Source organism: Larus michahellis, chromosome 14 (assembly GCF_964199755.1).
Source record: "Larus michahellis chromosome 14, bLarMic1.1, whole genome shotgun sequence".
In the NCBI taxonomy this organism is placed as follows: Eukaryota; Metazoa; Chordata; class Aves; order Charadriiformes; family Laridae; genus Larus; species Larus michahellis.
The window spans coordinates 6,036,961-6,050,341 of NC_133909.1; the positions used below are offsets into that span (position 1 = coordinate 6,036,961).

General features: G+C 54.1%; 1 protein-coding gene across 4 annotated transcripts in view; it reads right to left on the reverse strand.

The window, feature by feature from the left end:
- Nucleotides 1–13,381, reverse strand: part of MGAT5B (alpha-1,6-mannosylglycoprotein 6-beta-N-acetylglucosaminyltransferase B) — a 72,369-nt gene that overhangs the window by 16,977 nt on the left and 42,011 nt on the right. For all 4 annotated transcript variants that reach the window (XM_074607846.1, XM_074607845.1, XM_074607847.1 and 1 more), the window contains 2 exons: nucleotides 12,448–12,612; nucleotides 11,630–11,799 (listed from right to left, as the gene is read on the reverse strand). In XM_074607846.1, coding sequence (XP_074463947.1) covers nucleotides 11,630–11,799; nucleotides 12,448–12,612 — 335 coding nt within the window. The remainder of the gene's footprint in view (nucleotides 1–11,629; nucleotides 11,800–12,447; nucleotides 12,613–13,381) is intronic.

Here is a 13,381-nt window from a genome sequence, read left to right on the forward strand (position 1 = left end):
CAACCAGCTCCCAGCTGATGGAGGGGGAGGAATGTCATTCTCCTCTTCCCAGCCTTTATTTCTTGGGCCAAAAATCTGAGGTTTTGAGGAGTCCTGGTCCCTCCCCATCTTTGAACCTGCTCCCATTGAGTTCCTGCTCCTCACACATGGCTGATGAGGCTTTTGCACAGCATTCCCAGCCAGGGCTCACCAGCATCCCATTCGACACACATGCTCCCCTGGATCTCTCTTGTCGGAGACACCAGATTTCGTTTGCTTTCACTGCAATGACATCAAGTGACAGACTTGTAAAGCCGCATCTTTCCCTTCCTCCCTGCCTGCAAAGCTCGAAGCTTAGCCGAAATCTCCCTGTTCCCAGTCCCACATCCCTCCCGGTGCAAACACCACCGTTTCTCATACTCCAGCCCACACAGGTACCCACTACATCCCGCTACACGCTCACATTCTCCTCAATGCTGGTGGCACTGCCTGTCCTTGGATGTTGTGCACATGTCATTAATAATTCTGGCTTTTTGTCCCATTTATGAAATACTTCAATAAAGCCAGGGCAGCCGGACCTGTGGGTTTTCAGCCAGTTCCTTACAACAGTCGTACTCAGCCCCTTTTCCCTCCTCCAGTGGATAAAACTCATTACGAAAATCCAGATAAACTAGATCGACTGCAATCTCTTCATCAAAATCATCGGTTACCTTCCTGCCAAGGTGATATGTGATTAATCTGGCATGAGACAAGGCTGGTAAACCTGCGGCGTGTCTCCTTCCATTTTCAATTACCTCTGTGAACCGATGAATCCCTCTCTCCAAAGCTGTTCCACTAACTGTACCACTGATGTCAGCCTGACAGCCCATCTGCTCGTCTGGACCACGCTTCCTCCTTCTCAGAAAAAAAACCTGTGACACCTTCCAGCTTCAGCAGGTTTCTCAAAAATCCTTGTTACATGTACTTGTGATTTCTGACTGCCAGCTTGCTCAGAAATACAAACGATCCCCCTCTCAGCTTCAATGTTCTTGCATTTTTTTTCCTCCTAAAGACAATAATTCCTCATCTTCACCCCCACAACCACACTCCCACCCAAAGACCAACATGGAAAACCAAAGCATTGAGGATTTGGTCCACCTGGGCTCTGCCCCACTCCCACCACGCGGTCGCCCCGTTTTGCTCTCAGTCCTCCTGAGAATTTATGTTTTATTTTGCAAGTCTGAGCTCAGACAGTGTGAAATCTCACCCTTAGCTCCTGCCTGGCAAGATTTTTGTCTTTGTTTTCTTCTGGGCTCTTCACTTACTCCTAGCACCTATTTGGAGATGGGAATTTATCCCAGCCATCCCTGTAAGTATTTTCCATTTTCAGGTTTTAAATTCCCAGGCTTTGAAGCCCTCACCCCGTGATGTCTCTTACTGGTTCTCCTCACCTCTCTGCATTTCCCCTTCTGAACCCGAGAATCCGCTTTCCAGCCCAACCTGGATTTTCTCTGTCACTCAGCTGAAGCTCAAATGGACCCGCAGTCCCAGGGTCCATCCTCCGAGGAGCGCTTCCATAATGCCCTCACCCCTTGCCCACACCTACGACCACCCACAGCATTTCATTGATCCATCCCATGGCTGTTTGCAGAGGAAATCGATGGCTCTCCCACCTGGGGAACAGCCAAGTTATACAGTTATCCCAAGCGTTTGCCCTCCAATCTCTCACTAGTCTTCACCAACATCATCAGAAGGGTCATATGTAGCCAGTGGAACTGGTTGGCCATTATAGCTACAATAAAGGTCTGTTCCTGGCCATATCTTCCTCTTCTTCTGATATGGCTTGCAAGACCTTGAGCATTGGGCACCAAGGTCCTTCTTACAGCCCCATCCCGACCTCAGAGCAGCGAAGGGTCATCCCAAGCTCCTGACCACGACCGTGACTCCAGAGAGAGAGTAAATGTGGAACCACGTTGCTCGCCGAAGCCAGGAAACCCACAGAATTTCAATTTAAGGCAAAGAGCTGTGTTTGTAGCTGCTTCGTTGCTCTTGTCACAAGGAATGTAAGCGTCAGCTCAGGGCAGCCCGGCTGGGTCAGCCGCGGGGGAAACAGGCGGCAGTTTTATCGCTTTTCTGCACAATTTTACACGACATGGCTGATTGGGAAGATGGCAGGAATGGAAAGGCTCCCACCTCCAACGGCCACCTCGCTATGATAAATAGGGCAACAAGGAGACGCGCCTCTCCCGGGGAGGCTGAAGCAGAAGAGGAATTTTTAAGCCGGTAAAACCCCCCAGGATTTTACAGAGACGCAATGCTAACTAACACATTTGCTCTTTCCTCAGTCATCAGCCAAACGGCAATGCTGATTTACACCGACCTGGCGCTGCAGCGGAGCAACTCTGCTGATCTATAAACCTCGTCCTTAACTAAAAACCCCCAAACCGTAACACTTCTCTTGCAGCACACCCCATCCTCTAGCTGGTCGACATCGCACAAGCCGCTGCGTTACAAAATCATCCGTAATTTTAAAAAGCCCCAACCAAGCTTGACAAGGGGCTGCAGGAGGCAGCAATTAGTGTATCTCACACTGAAGTCTCCAAAAAAACTTCCCACCATTTAGGCAGAGCAGGTCTGGCTCCCCCGGCTCCCCCTCGTCACCGTGATCTGCCACGTGTCCCCTCTCTGGGTGTCTGGGACTTGCCGCATCCCTTTATACTCCCAGCACCAAGGTGCGAGGCAGGAATAGATCTAAAAGCAGGACCGGTGTCTTTGAAGCAGAGCATCCCTCTCATTTATCCCCCTTATCCTTCCTAAACACTTTATAACCACTGGTTTTAATATTCCAATCATGCAAATCCAGGCTGCATCTCTGAGGTGGGGGGGGATATATATTTTTTTTTCCCCATTCCTTCTTATTTAAACATTCTTTATTCAAGCTTTCATCATTTGCCAGTTAAGTCAACTAATTTTCTACTAAACCCAATTTCACTCATGGTTGGAGTGAAATTTCCCTGATTTTTCCTCGTGCCGTGTACTATTAATGGCGCTTGAAATTACGCAAATAAAATTGATGAGCGCAAATGCCGCCTTCCCAGCCAGCGCAGCCAAGAGATTTGTTTTCGAAAACCGCTCGGTCCCAGCTCCTGGAGAAACCTCCCCTCCCAGAGCAGCCAGGGACGGCCACCGGCTTGCGCCCGGGCTCGGCACCTCCGCAGCCCCAGCAGGGGACCCGATGGCTTGTCCCCATCCCGACGTCCAGGATCAGTGCATCGGCTCAGCCCTCGCCCCTCTCTGAGCAGCCGAAGCGGCTTCAATCCAAGCGGATGCCAGCGCCGAGCTCGCCCCTCCGCCAGCTGCCTCCACCAGCTGTGCCTACTCCAGAACAAATCTACAGCAGCTTCTTGTCCTCCTATTTTCCCCTTATAGGTACTTTAATCAACCAGGGGACGCGTTCCCTTCCCCAGCGTCGTGCAGGCTCTCTGAAATCAGATGACTGCGGGGTTATCTTTACATCCCATTGACCTATTTTCAAATTAACCCAACGTTTCCTTCCATGTTATCACTCCTGGGGCTGAAAAGTCCAGCACTAAATGGATCTCATGGGCATCTGCTGGCCAGCTGAGCCAATATCCTATATTACATTTAATTGCATCTTCTCTGCCCGCATCTGCTGTCATCAGCAAGGCGGACGGCAGCAGGGGAAACAGAGGAGGGCTTCTGTCCTTTCTGCTCCCTCGGTTTCTCCGTGTCGACAAGAGCCCAGCGAGCACAGGGCCGGTATCTGGGGGATGAAAGGTGCCGGAGCCAAACCTGCGTGGCTCCCGGGGGTCTGTGACAAGCCCATCACGAGCAATTTAAAGTGCAAATCGGAGCCCAGGAGAAGAACGCCCCACTGCCCGGCCTCTGCTCCCAGCTCTTCCTCCTGCTAGAAGGGACACGATGACCTCAAAAGCGAGGTTTTCCAAGCAATTACAGTGCGCCATTTAAGCCACCTGCAACGGTTTTACTTCTGCAAAGTGCATCGGGGCTGTTTCTCTGGCCCATCGTCAATCCCGTGAGACACAGTCGTACCCAGCCGGGGCTGGGGAGGTTCAGCAATCGATTTATTTATTTCCGAGCTTCAACAAAAGACGGTTTTCCCATCGTGGCAGGACGCAGCACTTGCTGGAATCCTTTGCGTCGCGTTGTCAGGAGAGAGCTAACACCAAGTTTTCACTGCTCAGCTGAGCAGCAGCAGCTCCAGCAGATCCAGACAAGAACGATCCAGCAGATCCTTCCCCAGGAAGGCAATTTTTTCTGGCTGCAAAGACAAGCCATGAGTAGTGAAGACTCCTGGATGCTTTGCATCTTATAAGGGGATTGAAAGCCTCCAGAAATCAGGAGTCAACAGTCTGGGTTCGATCCAGGTTGGACCATCTCTGGGTGTGCTGACACCTCCATCCTCACCAGCCCAGAGGGGTCTGGGCCCCCACTGGGAGGATCAACCCTATACAAATCACCCAGAGATTAATAAAGTTATGAAAACCTTGATGTGACAAAGCAGAGGTTTCTGCAACGGCAAAGAAGCCAGCGAGCGAGTCGTCATTTGGCTACAAAATAAACATATTTCGCGAAGGAGTGCAATTTAACAGTTCGGTAATTCCTGCTAATTTATGCACCTTCCTCTTCTACAAAATGAAGCCCTCAAAGGTGGGAGAAATCCCTCCCCACCGCTCCTCGCCACGGCTCATCCCCGCTCCTCACGTGGCTGGTGCCAGCAACACTCCCAGCCGCCTCCTTGGAGGCGCCGGGAAGGTGCCATCATTAATGGGAGCAGCTTTTACAGTCTCCTTTCGACGTAGCTGGCTTTTAATTGCAGAGCTACACGGCTGCAAATCTTGGAGAGGAGGAGGAGCAGGGGAGGTGATGGGATCCACCATCCTCCGGCGAGAGCCACCCACCCGGCCGGGCAGAGTCAGACCCTGGGGAAGCACAGGAGGGTGCCGGAGCATACAGCTCTTTCTGGTCAGAAATTTAGCAAATAATGAACAAACTTCCCAGGAAAGGGAAATAAATACTTGGGCTCCTCTGGTGAGCAGCAGAAGCTGAGCACCCACATGCTCGCAAGCGCTTGGACAGACCCTTGGAGAGACGGACTGTCCCCTGCTGTCCCAGCTGCTCCAGCAGCTCAAAACGAAGGGAGAATTTTAGCCAAATCTTCATGGACGCCACTAAAGCAAAGTCGATTTGTACCCACTAACGTCCCGGACCCCTGCCTACCCCATCCCCTAAGGCACATCTGCCGGAAACGTGAACCAGTTAAACTACGGACTGGAGAATCCAATAAAGCTCAGACACACAGTGGTGCGTCCAGCGTTTGGGTAACCTCTTGGGTCAGTCTTCATCACCTCTATCTTCACAGTGGTTGAGTACCCGCAATCGGGAGCATCATCATTCAGGACAAGAGGTAACAGGCACAAACTTGACCATAGGAAGTTCCATCTCAACACGAGGAGGAACTTCTCTACTTTGAGGGTGGCAGAGCCCTGGCACAGGCTGCCCAGAGAGGTGGTGGAGTCTCCGTCTCTGGAGACACTCCAAACCCGCCTGGAGGCGTTCCTGTGCCACCTGCTGTGGGTGACCCTGCTCTGGCAGGGGGATGGAGGAGACGATCTCCAGAGGTCCCTTCCAACCCTACAATCCTGTGATCCTCTGCTCCCTCTGAGACCTGTAACCAAACATCCAGCCTTTCCGAAGCCGGCAGCATCCTGTGCTCAACCGTGTCCCAGCACGAACATGAAAGTCTGGCCAGAAAAAGAACAACCCAGTGGCCCTAACAGCTCACAGAAACACTCCTTCTCACCTAACGGGAACGTCTGATGCTACCTTAAAGGCTGAGGTTTCCTCCCCACCAGTGTGGGGCTGATAAATCCCACGGCCACGCCACGCAGCTCCATCAGGACCGCACACAACTGGTCACTTCTGGCTGCTTCCACAAGCAATTCCTGGCTTGCCCGCACAACGTCAGGACTGTGTTTGCCAACTGGCGAGGGAAGGTGATGCCTGGAGCCCGGGCGTCGCATGGGTTTTCATGTGAACAGATGCGAGACAGAAAGACGTCTTTTATCTGCCAGAAAATAATTAGAGACGCCTTTGTCTGGACATCGTGTTTCCATCTGAACGGCCCTTTTTGCAGTCCGAGTACACCTCGGTGACTATGGAAAGCGCAGGAAAATAGCAGCTATAATTAAGGGTGTGCCAGGCAATGCGAGGAGAGCAGCGGCAGCAGGAGCTGAGCCCCGTCCCACTGCGGTGCCGGATCTGCCGATGTGCTGGAACCGCTGCGGTTCTGGATCCACTGTGGTGCCGGCCACACTGCCCCGGCACTCAGCAAGTGGCTCCTCACCCAACCCACATGCTGGCCACGGCTACCGCTCGGCAGGGAAAGGGCTGCCAGCACGGGACACAGGCACGTGCTTAATTTTAAGTGCCTTGCCAGGGCCAGTATATAGGAGCCCAGAACTTGACACCATCAACAATTAAGCGCCGAGAACACTTTGTAAAGCCCTGACCCCGCGAGTCATCAAATCCTGTTTTCTTCGACTTTCTGTCCTGCCTTATGAGCAGTTAATTTCAAGGGGGCCATTGCAAAAAGCACCCTTCAGCGTCGCCGAGATCAATAGTCCCCGATGCTCTGGCAGCTCGCAGCACCACATTCCCGTCTCCCCAGGCCTCCCCCTTAGTCCCGCAAAAGCAGCTGGAGATGCCGACAGGACCATTCCCACGACCTAAGGATGGGGACAGGAGCTGGAGGTCCCTGCAGCACCCCTACTCCTGGGGGGACAGGCTTTGGGCACCCCTCCCTGCCTGCCCCTGGGGCACGGGTGCTCCGGAGGAAGAGGCTCGGCTTATTTGCGGCTTTTGCTCCAAAGCGCTGCTTGTAATTTTCCAACATCTACTCATACGCTGCCTCATTAACAACCCAGCTCAGGTCTTCCAGGCACTTCCCACTCCTCCCCTACTAAGCAACACACACGCACCAGCCTTGATTCTCACTTCCCTGCAAGCACATTTTGGCTACCAAAGCAGCAGAAGGGCTCTTCAGCAAGAACCGAGTGGTTGCCTTCAGATTCGGGATCTTTCTTCCCTCCTTGCTTCAAGGCAGGGCCAAAAATGCTGCCGGCTCCCTCCGCTGCCCCTACCCACCCAGCACCGACCTGGGACGGAAAACAGCGCCCAAAATCCCCGCTCCAGCTCGATTTTGCTTCCCTCCCAGGGATGCTTTGCACCAGCCCCCAGATAACCCCAGTGTTTCACCCCTTGCCTCTCAAGAGGTATCAGAAAAAGCTCACAAATTCACCGGGAAATGCAAAAGAGGACAAACACCTGCTCTTAGTTCAGCCACAGAAGAAAAAATAGCCTCCTGTAGGACAGGGCAGAGGAATTCACAGGTCTTTAAGGTCTACAGTGGGCAGAAGATAAGCTAGGTAAGTTAGTCCTGGAAAAGCAGGGAGGTCTCAGACCCCACAGCGGCAGTTGGACGGTGCCCAGCCAAGCCATGGAGCAAACCTGCAGATCCCCAGCGCGCCTTGGCTTCGCTCCAGATTAGCATCGGTCCCCCAAAACGGGGAAAGAATCGTTCAGCCCCCACCCTGCTATTCACCGCTTGGCATCTGCCGCTCTCCCTCTGTGAGCCCCCAGGTGCCCAGCACACGACCTTTTTTCACCCCCAGCCCTCCATCACCAGTTTTTTTTGGACCAAGGACTTACTTTTTCCTCCTCGTTTGCCTGATCCCCAGCATTCCAGACCCAATCCTGACCACCGCCGCATTGTAATCAATAGAGATGCTAATAATGAACAGCTCTCAGATAACTACCAACCGAAGTGTACGCAGGCAAACCTTCCAGTGATCCCTTGCCAATGATCAATACGCATAGAAAAATCAGCTCAGAAATTGGAAGAGACAAAAAAACCCCAACCAAACAAACCAGGAGAGAGGTTATTCTGTGCTGAATAATTTATGGGCGCCAGCCTTTGCTCCGTGAAGGGTGGGAGCAGCTACCTACAGCTCCGAGCTGCGGAAGGAGCAAGGGGTGCCGAAGAAAAATAAACAAGCGTACTCGACATCTCACATTACTGGAGCAAAATACCCTCAAACCCACCCCGACACTGGTGCCTGCCCTGCTGCAAGCTCAGCAAAAGACACCTGGGACGGGAGAGGACAAATTTAGCTCCGGTCTCCAGCGGAGCAAAGCTTTGCTGCTTCGGGAGGTTGCATGGGGCAGGAGGGATAAGAAATCAGAGCACTTGGGCTGAGCCTTCCATGGTGACACAGCTTTAGCTTTGCCTCACCCCCACACCCCAGCTCCAGCCCCTTGGATCCCCGGCTCTCCGCATCCCAAGCCCTGCCCGAAGCTGCAGCGACAGGTGAAGTCACAGAATCACAGAATCTTCACAGTTGGAAAGGACCTTTGAGATCACTGAGTCCAACCATACACACACACAAACCCCCCTACAATCTCTGCCACTAGAGCATGCCCTGAAGTGTCAAATCTAGACATTTCTTAAACACCTCTAGGGATGGGGACTCAACCCCCTCCCTGGGCAGGCTGTTCCAGTGCCTGACCACTCTCAGTAAAGTAATTCTTCCTAATATCTAACCTAAACCTCCCCTGCCGCAACTTCAGACCATTACCTCTGGTCCTGTCATTATTCACCTGGGAGAAGAGGCCAACACCCACCTCTCCACACCCTCCTTTCAGGTAGCTGTAGAGGGCAATGAGGTCTCCCCTCAGCCTTCTCTTCTCCAAGCTAAACATGCCCAGCTCCCTCAGCCTCTCCTCACATGCCCTGGTCTCCAGACCCCTCACCAGCCTGGTAGCTCTCCTCTGGACACGCTCCAGCACCTCAATGTCCCTCTTGTACAGCGGGGCCCAGAACTGAACACAGCGCTCGGGGTGAGGCCTCACCAGTGCCCAGTACAGAGGCACCATCACCTCCCTGCTCCTGCTGGCCACGCTATTCCTGATACGAGCCAGAATGCTGTTGGCCTTCTTGGCCACCTGGGCACACTGCTGGCTCATGTGAAGCTGACCATCCACCAGCACCCCCAGGTCCTTTTCTGCTGGGCAGCTTTCCAGCCACTCTTCCCCAAGCCTGTAGCGTTGCTTGGGGTTGTTGTGACCAAAATGCAAGACCTGGCACTTGGCCTTATTAAACCTCACACAGCTGGCCTTGGCCCATTGATCCAGCCTATCCAGGTCCCTCTGTAGAGCCTTCCTACCCTCAAGCAGACCAACACTCCCACCTAGCTTGGTGTCATCTGCAAACTTACTGAGGGTGCACTCAATCCCCTCATCCAGATCATTGATAAAGATATTAAACAAAACTGACCGGCTGCCAAGAAGATTTCACCCCATTAATCACAACCCTCTGGACACGGCCATCCAGCCAGTTTTTACCCAGTGAAGAGTCCTTCCAGGCTTTAATGAAGCTCCCAAGATTAACTATTAGCACAACTCATGATCAATTATACATGTCCTGCTAAGCCTCCTGCTCGCTTGCAGTTGGGCAAAGGCTTATCTCAGCACTCCTCGGAGCCACCACCAATGCCACACTGGCCTGACAACAGAGAAGCTGCTGAAGGGTCTGCAAGCACCGAGCAGGATTGCCGGCACCACCTGGGGGGGATCCCTGCTCCCCTGCAAACACCCGCGTTACCCCATCTCTTGATGGGCTGCAGGAAGGTCCCAGCGAACACTGGACTTGGTCTCCAAAGGGACAGAGGGGACCCAGCCCCATCAACGTGGAAGTGGACCCATGATGTGGGCATCCAGCATTTAAACTGTCACCAAAGCCAGGCACAGGACATGCGCTTGGGGAGACGGGGACAGTTTCTACCCCTGGGACAGAGAGAAGGGCAAGATGTGCAGCCCCAGCCCCGCTCGCTCCCTGTCCCAGCCACTAAGGAGAAGAGATGGAGCTCTTGGATGGGATACATCCAAATCCACGTCAGAAAAGGAGGTCTCATCACGGCCAACCGATGCTCCTACGCTTCTGAGGAAGGCGAAACGCTACGGGCAGCAACGCAGCTCTCTCCAGAGGCGCTCACAGGGGGAAATGGAGGCTGCAAAACCCCTGGTAAGACTCAGCCGGCTCCTTCCCCTCGTTAAATGACTACTGTGAGGCTCTTCATTAAAAAACACAAACAAGAACGACACAACAACAACACAACCCTCCCAGCCATTAACTTCTTTCATCCTCGAGTACATGGATATTATTTAGCACGTCAATTTAGCTCAGCACGACGCGCGGAGATCGCCGTGACGCATGCCCGCCTCTTGGAGAAGCTGGTGCCTTTTGCATTAGGACCAGGATTATTTTTTTGAGTTAATTAGTCGTGAGCTAATTCTGTTTATTAATTCTGAATGCCGCAGGGGCTGGGTTGGGGTTTTTTTTGTTGTTGGTTTGTTGTTTTTTTTTTTTTTTTCCAGGGCTGTTGGTTTTTTTCACTCTCTTTTCAGCATGGCTCATTATGCGGCTGATGCTGGCTTTGCATCGCCCAAAACCTGCCCCGTCCCCGAGGCAGCTTCAGGCTTTTCTCGATTTATAACCCATCCTACTTTGCATTTTCCCTGGCACTTGCCCTCCACTCGAGATGCCTCGTAGGAGGTGAGGAAAGCTTGCGAGGTTACAGGAGGCAGCAGCGTCAGCCCGGTAATAACCGAACTGCATCAGCAGAGGAACACAGCACGCAGTTATCTTCTCCCTCTTATTTTTTCCATCTAATACCAGTCCCTCTTGGAGACGGAGTGCTGCCCTGGCACGCTTGTAGGGTAGCCTGGTGTAGCTGTTTGCACGTTCTCACCCTGCATCGCCCTATATCCCACGGCAGAAAAAGCCCATCCCTCTGCGGGAAGTGCCCCAGCAGCGGCAAATTCCCCCAGAGGTCTCAAAGCCCCCACCAGCACCTCCTGAGAAGGGCCACCTTGGTGGCTGCCACCCCCCTGCAAGGGATGCGGGTTATTTTTGGCAGCCGTTCCAGTGGCAGAGCAGGAAGGAAGGGAGGGAGGGAAGGAAGGAAGAAAAGGAGGAAGGAAGAGAGCACAGTCGCTGCTCAAACAACGCCAGCGAAGCCACGGGGGTTGACTGCAGCCGTGCACCGTGGGAAGAGCCAACGACCTGCAGGACACCTGCATCCTGCAGCCACGCGGCCACCAGCCCCGCAGAGAGCATCCCTGGGGAACGGGGAGGGCAAAAGGGAGCCTTTTCCCACACCCAGCCCTAGGCAGGTGCCAGGGGACGCGGGGGATGCTGTGTGCTGACAGCAAGGGATTAATGCTGCTCAGATCCAGCGCCAGGACCACGGGGCAGAGCCCTGCCCCAGACGTCATCACATCAGCCCCACGCAAAGCCCTGCTGCAAAGCCCTAGTTTGCACCAGTCCTCCTCGTTTTCCCGGGACGCAGAAGGGATGGGATCGATCCCAGCCGTGATGCTGGTGGTTTGCACCCACCCAACACTTCCACCAGCTCATCACCAGCGCTGCCCGAGATGCAGGTGGGGGAAAAGCCACCCCCGAGCCTTTGCAGACCTCGTGTTTTCATGCAAAAACCTCGAAAACCACACACGCGCGGGGGGCAGACCCTCTCCGGGGGGACCACGCACCCATTTGCACCGCAGCACCCACCTCTGCAGCTCCTTCAGGGAGACGGTGACTCTCAGGCTGTGCCCCAGGAGGAAGAGGGCGGCCAGGATGTCAGCCCACTGCACCATCTCACCCAGCGGGCCCCCCTTCAGCACCCGCGGACTGAAAACATCCCCTGACTCCTCCGTCAGGAAGCCGATATGGATCAAGATCTGGAGAGACAAGGAGAGGGGTCAGTGTTGGGAGGGGTGGTGCTGGGGGAAAGGGAGAAGTTGGGTTTTCCAGCCCAAAATGACTTATGGTCCCTGATTCCCTCCAGCTCATTTTGCAGGCTGTAATTACTCAGGGAAATCATTCAAGCGTAAAGACGAGTGATCTATGTCCAATTAGCAAAGACCCAAGAGTCAGAGGCTACCAGTTCCCACTGACTGGTGTTCTGTATCTTGGGACCACGTTCCCAATGTCCATCAGGGGGGCTCTAAGGGGCTCTATCCCATGGACCAGAGCCGCATCTCCCTGCACACAGGGACTGAAGGGCAGGTCACCGCAAAAACGTGAATGGGAGAGCCGGCACCCTGGGCACCTCTGCGGAGGAGACGTGCCAGCCTCCAGCGGGACATCATCTCCTGTCCACCAGGACCCGTCTCCAAAATTCACCCCATCATTCAGCAGCACTGGTCCTGCGATGTCCTGAGCTCATGCAGAGTCACGCTCATGGACCACAGACTGACCCTGCAGACCCACGTGCTTCCATAAATGAATTTCCCTCCCAGCCCACTCACATCCCAGCTGTCTCCACTCCCCATGTCCCCAGTGCCTCAGCTTTTCCGTGCTCCCCCCACCATGCAATTTGCTCATACGTGTTTCTGGTCCCTTTGCCGGCCCTTCAGCTTCTGCTCGAGGCGCCGAGCCGCCCGCAGCCACTGCTGGGCCAAGTGCCGGATCCTCTTCTTCATGAAGCTGAGGGATTCCTTGCCCGTGCCAATCAGCTCCAGGAGGTGAGCCAGGTCGCTCTGGAAAGCTGCCTAGGAAAGGAGCATGCTCTGTGTTTCCAGTGCAGGGAAAGCAGCCGCAAGAGGAGCCACAGAGCTGCCACGGGGGCTGGCGGAGGTTTGCTCATCGCAGCTGAGGAGCCATGGGTCCCTCCTGGATGGACGACCTCCCCTGGTGCCACCAGACCTGACAGCAGAGCCACTTAATGCACCAAATCCCAGGGGCCCCGTTGAACCCACAGCATCTCGTGGCTTCCTGGATTCCTCAGCTCAGGAGAGACATGGATCTGTTGGAGCGGGTCCAGATGAGGCCATGGAGATGCTGGGAGGGCTGGAGCCCCTCTGCTGTGAGGACAGGCTGAGAGAGCTGGGGGGGTTCAGCCTGGAGGAGAGAAGGCTCCGGGGAGACCTTAGAGCCCCTTCCAGTCCCTAAAGGGGACCAACAAGAAAGATGAGGACGCACCTTTTAGCAGGGCCTGTTGCGATAGGACAAGGGGTAATGCCTTTAAACCAAAAGAGGGGAGATTCAGACTAGATACAAGCAGGAAATTTTTTACACTGAGGGTGGTGAGACACTGGCCCAGGTTGCCCAGAGAGGTGGGAGATGCCCCATCCCTGGAAACATCCCAGGTCAGGCTGGATGGGGCTCTGAGTGACCTGATCTAGTTGAAGATGTCCCTGCCATGGGGGGGTTGGACTGGATGGCCTTTAATGGTCCCTTCCAACCCAAACTGTTCTGTGATTCTATGAAAACCCACGTGCGGCATCATGGCCCTGCTGACAATGCTGGCTCTAAGAACGT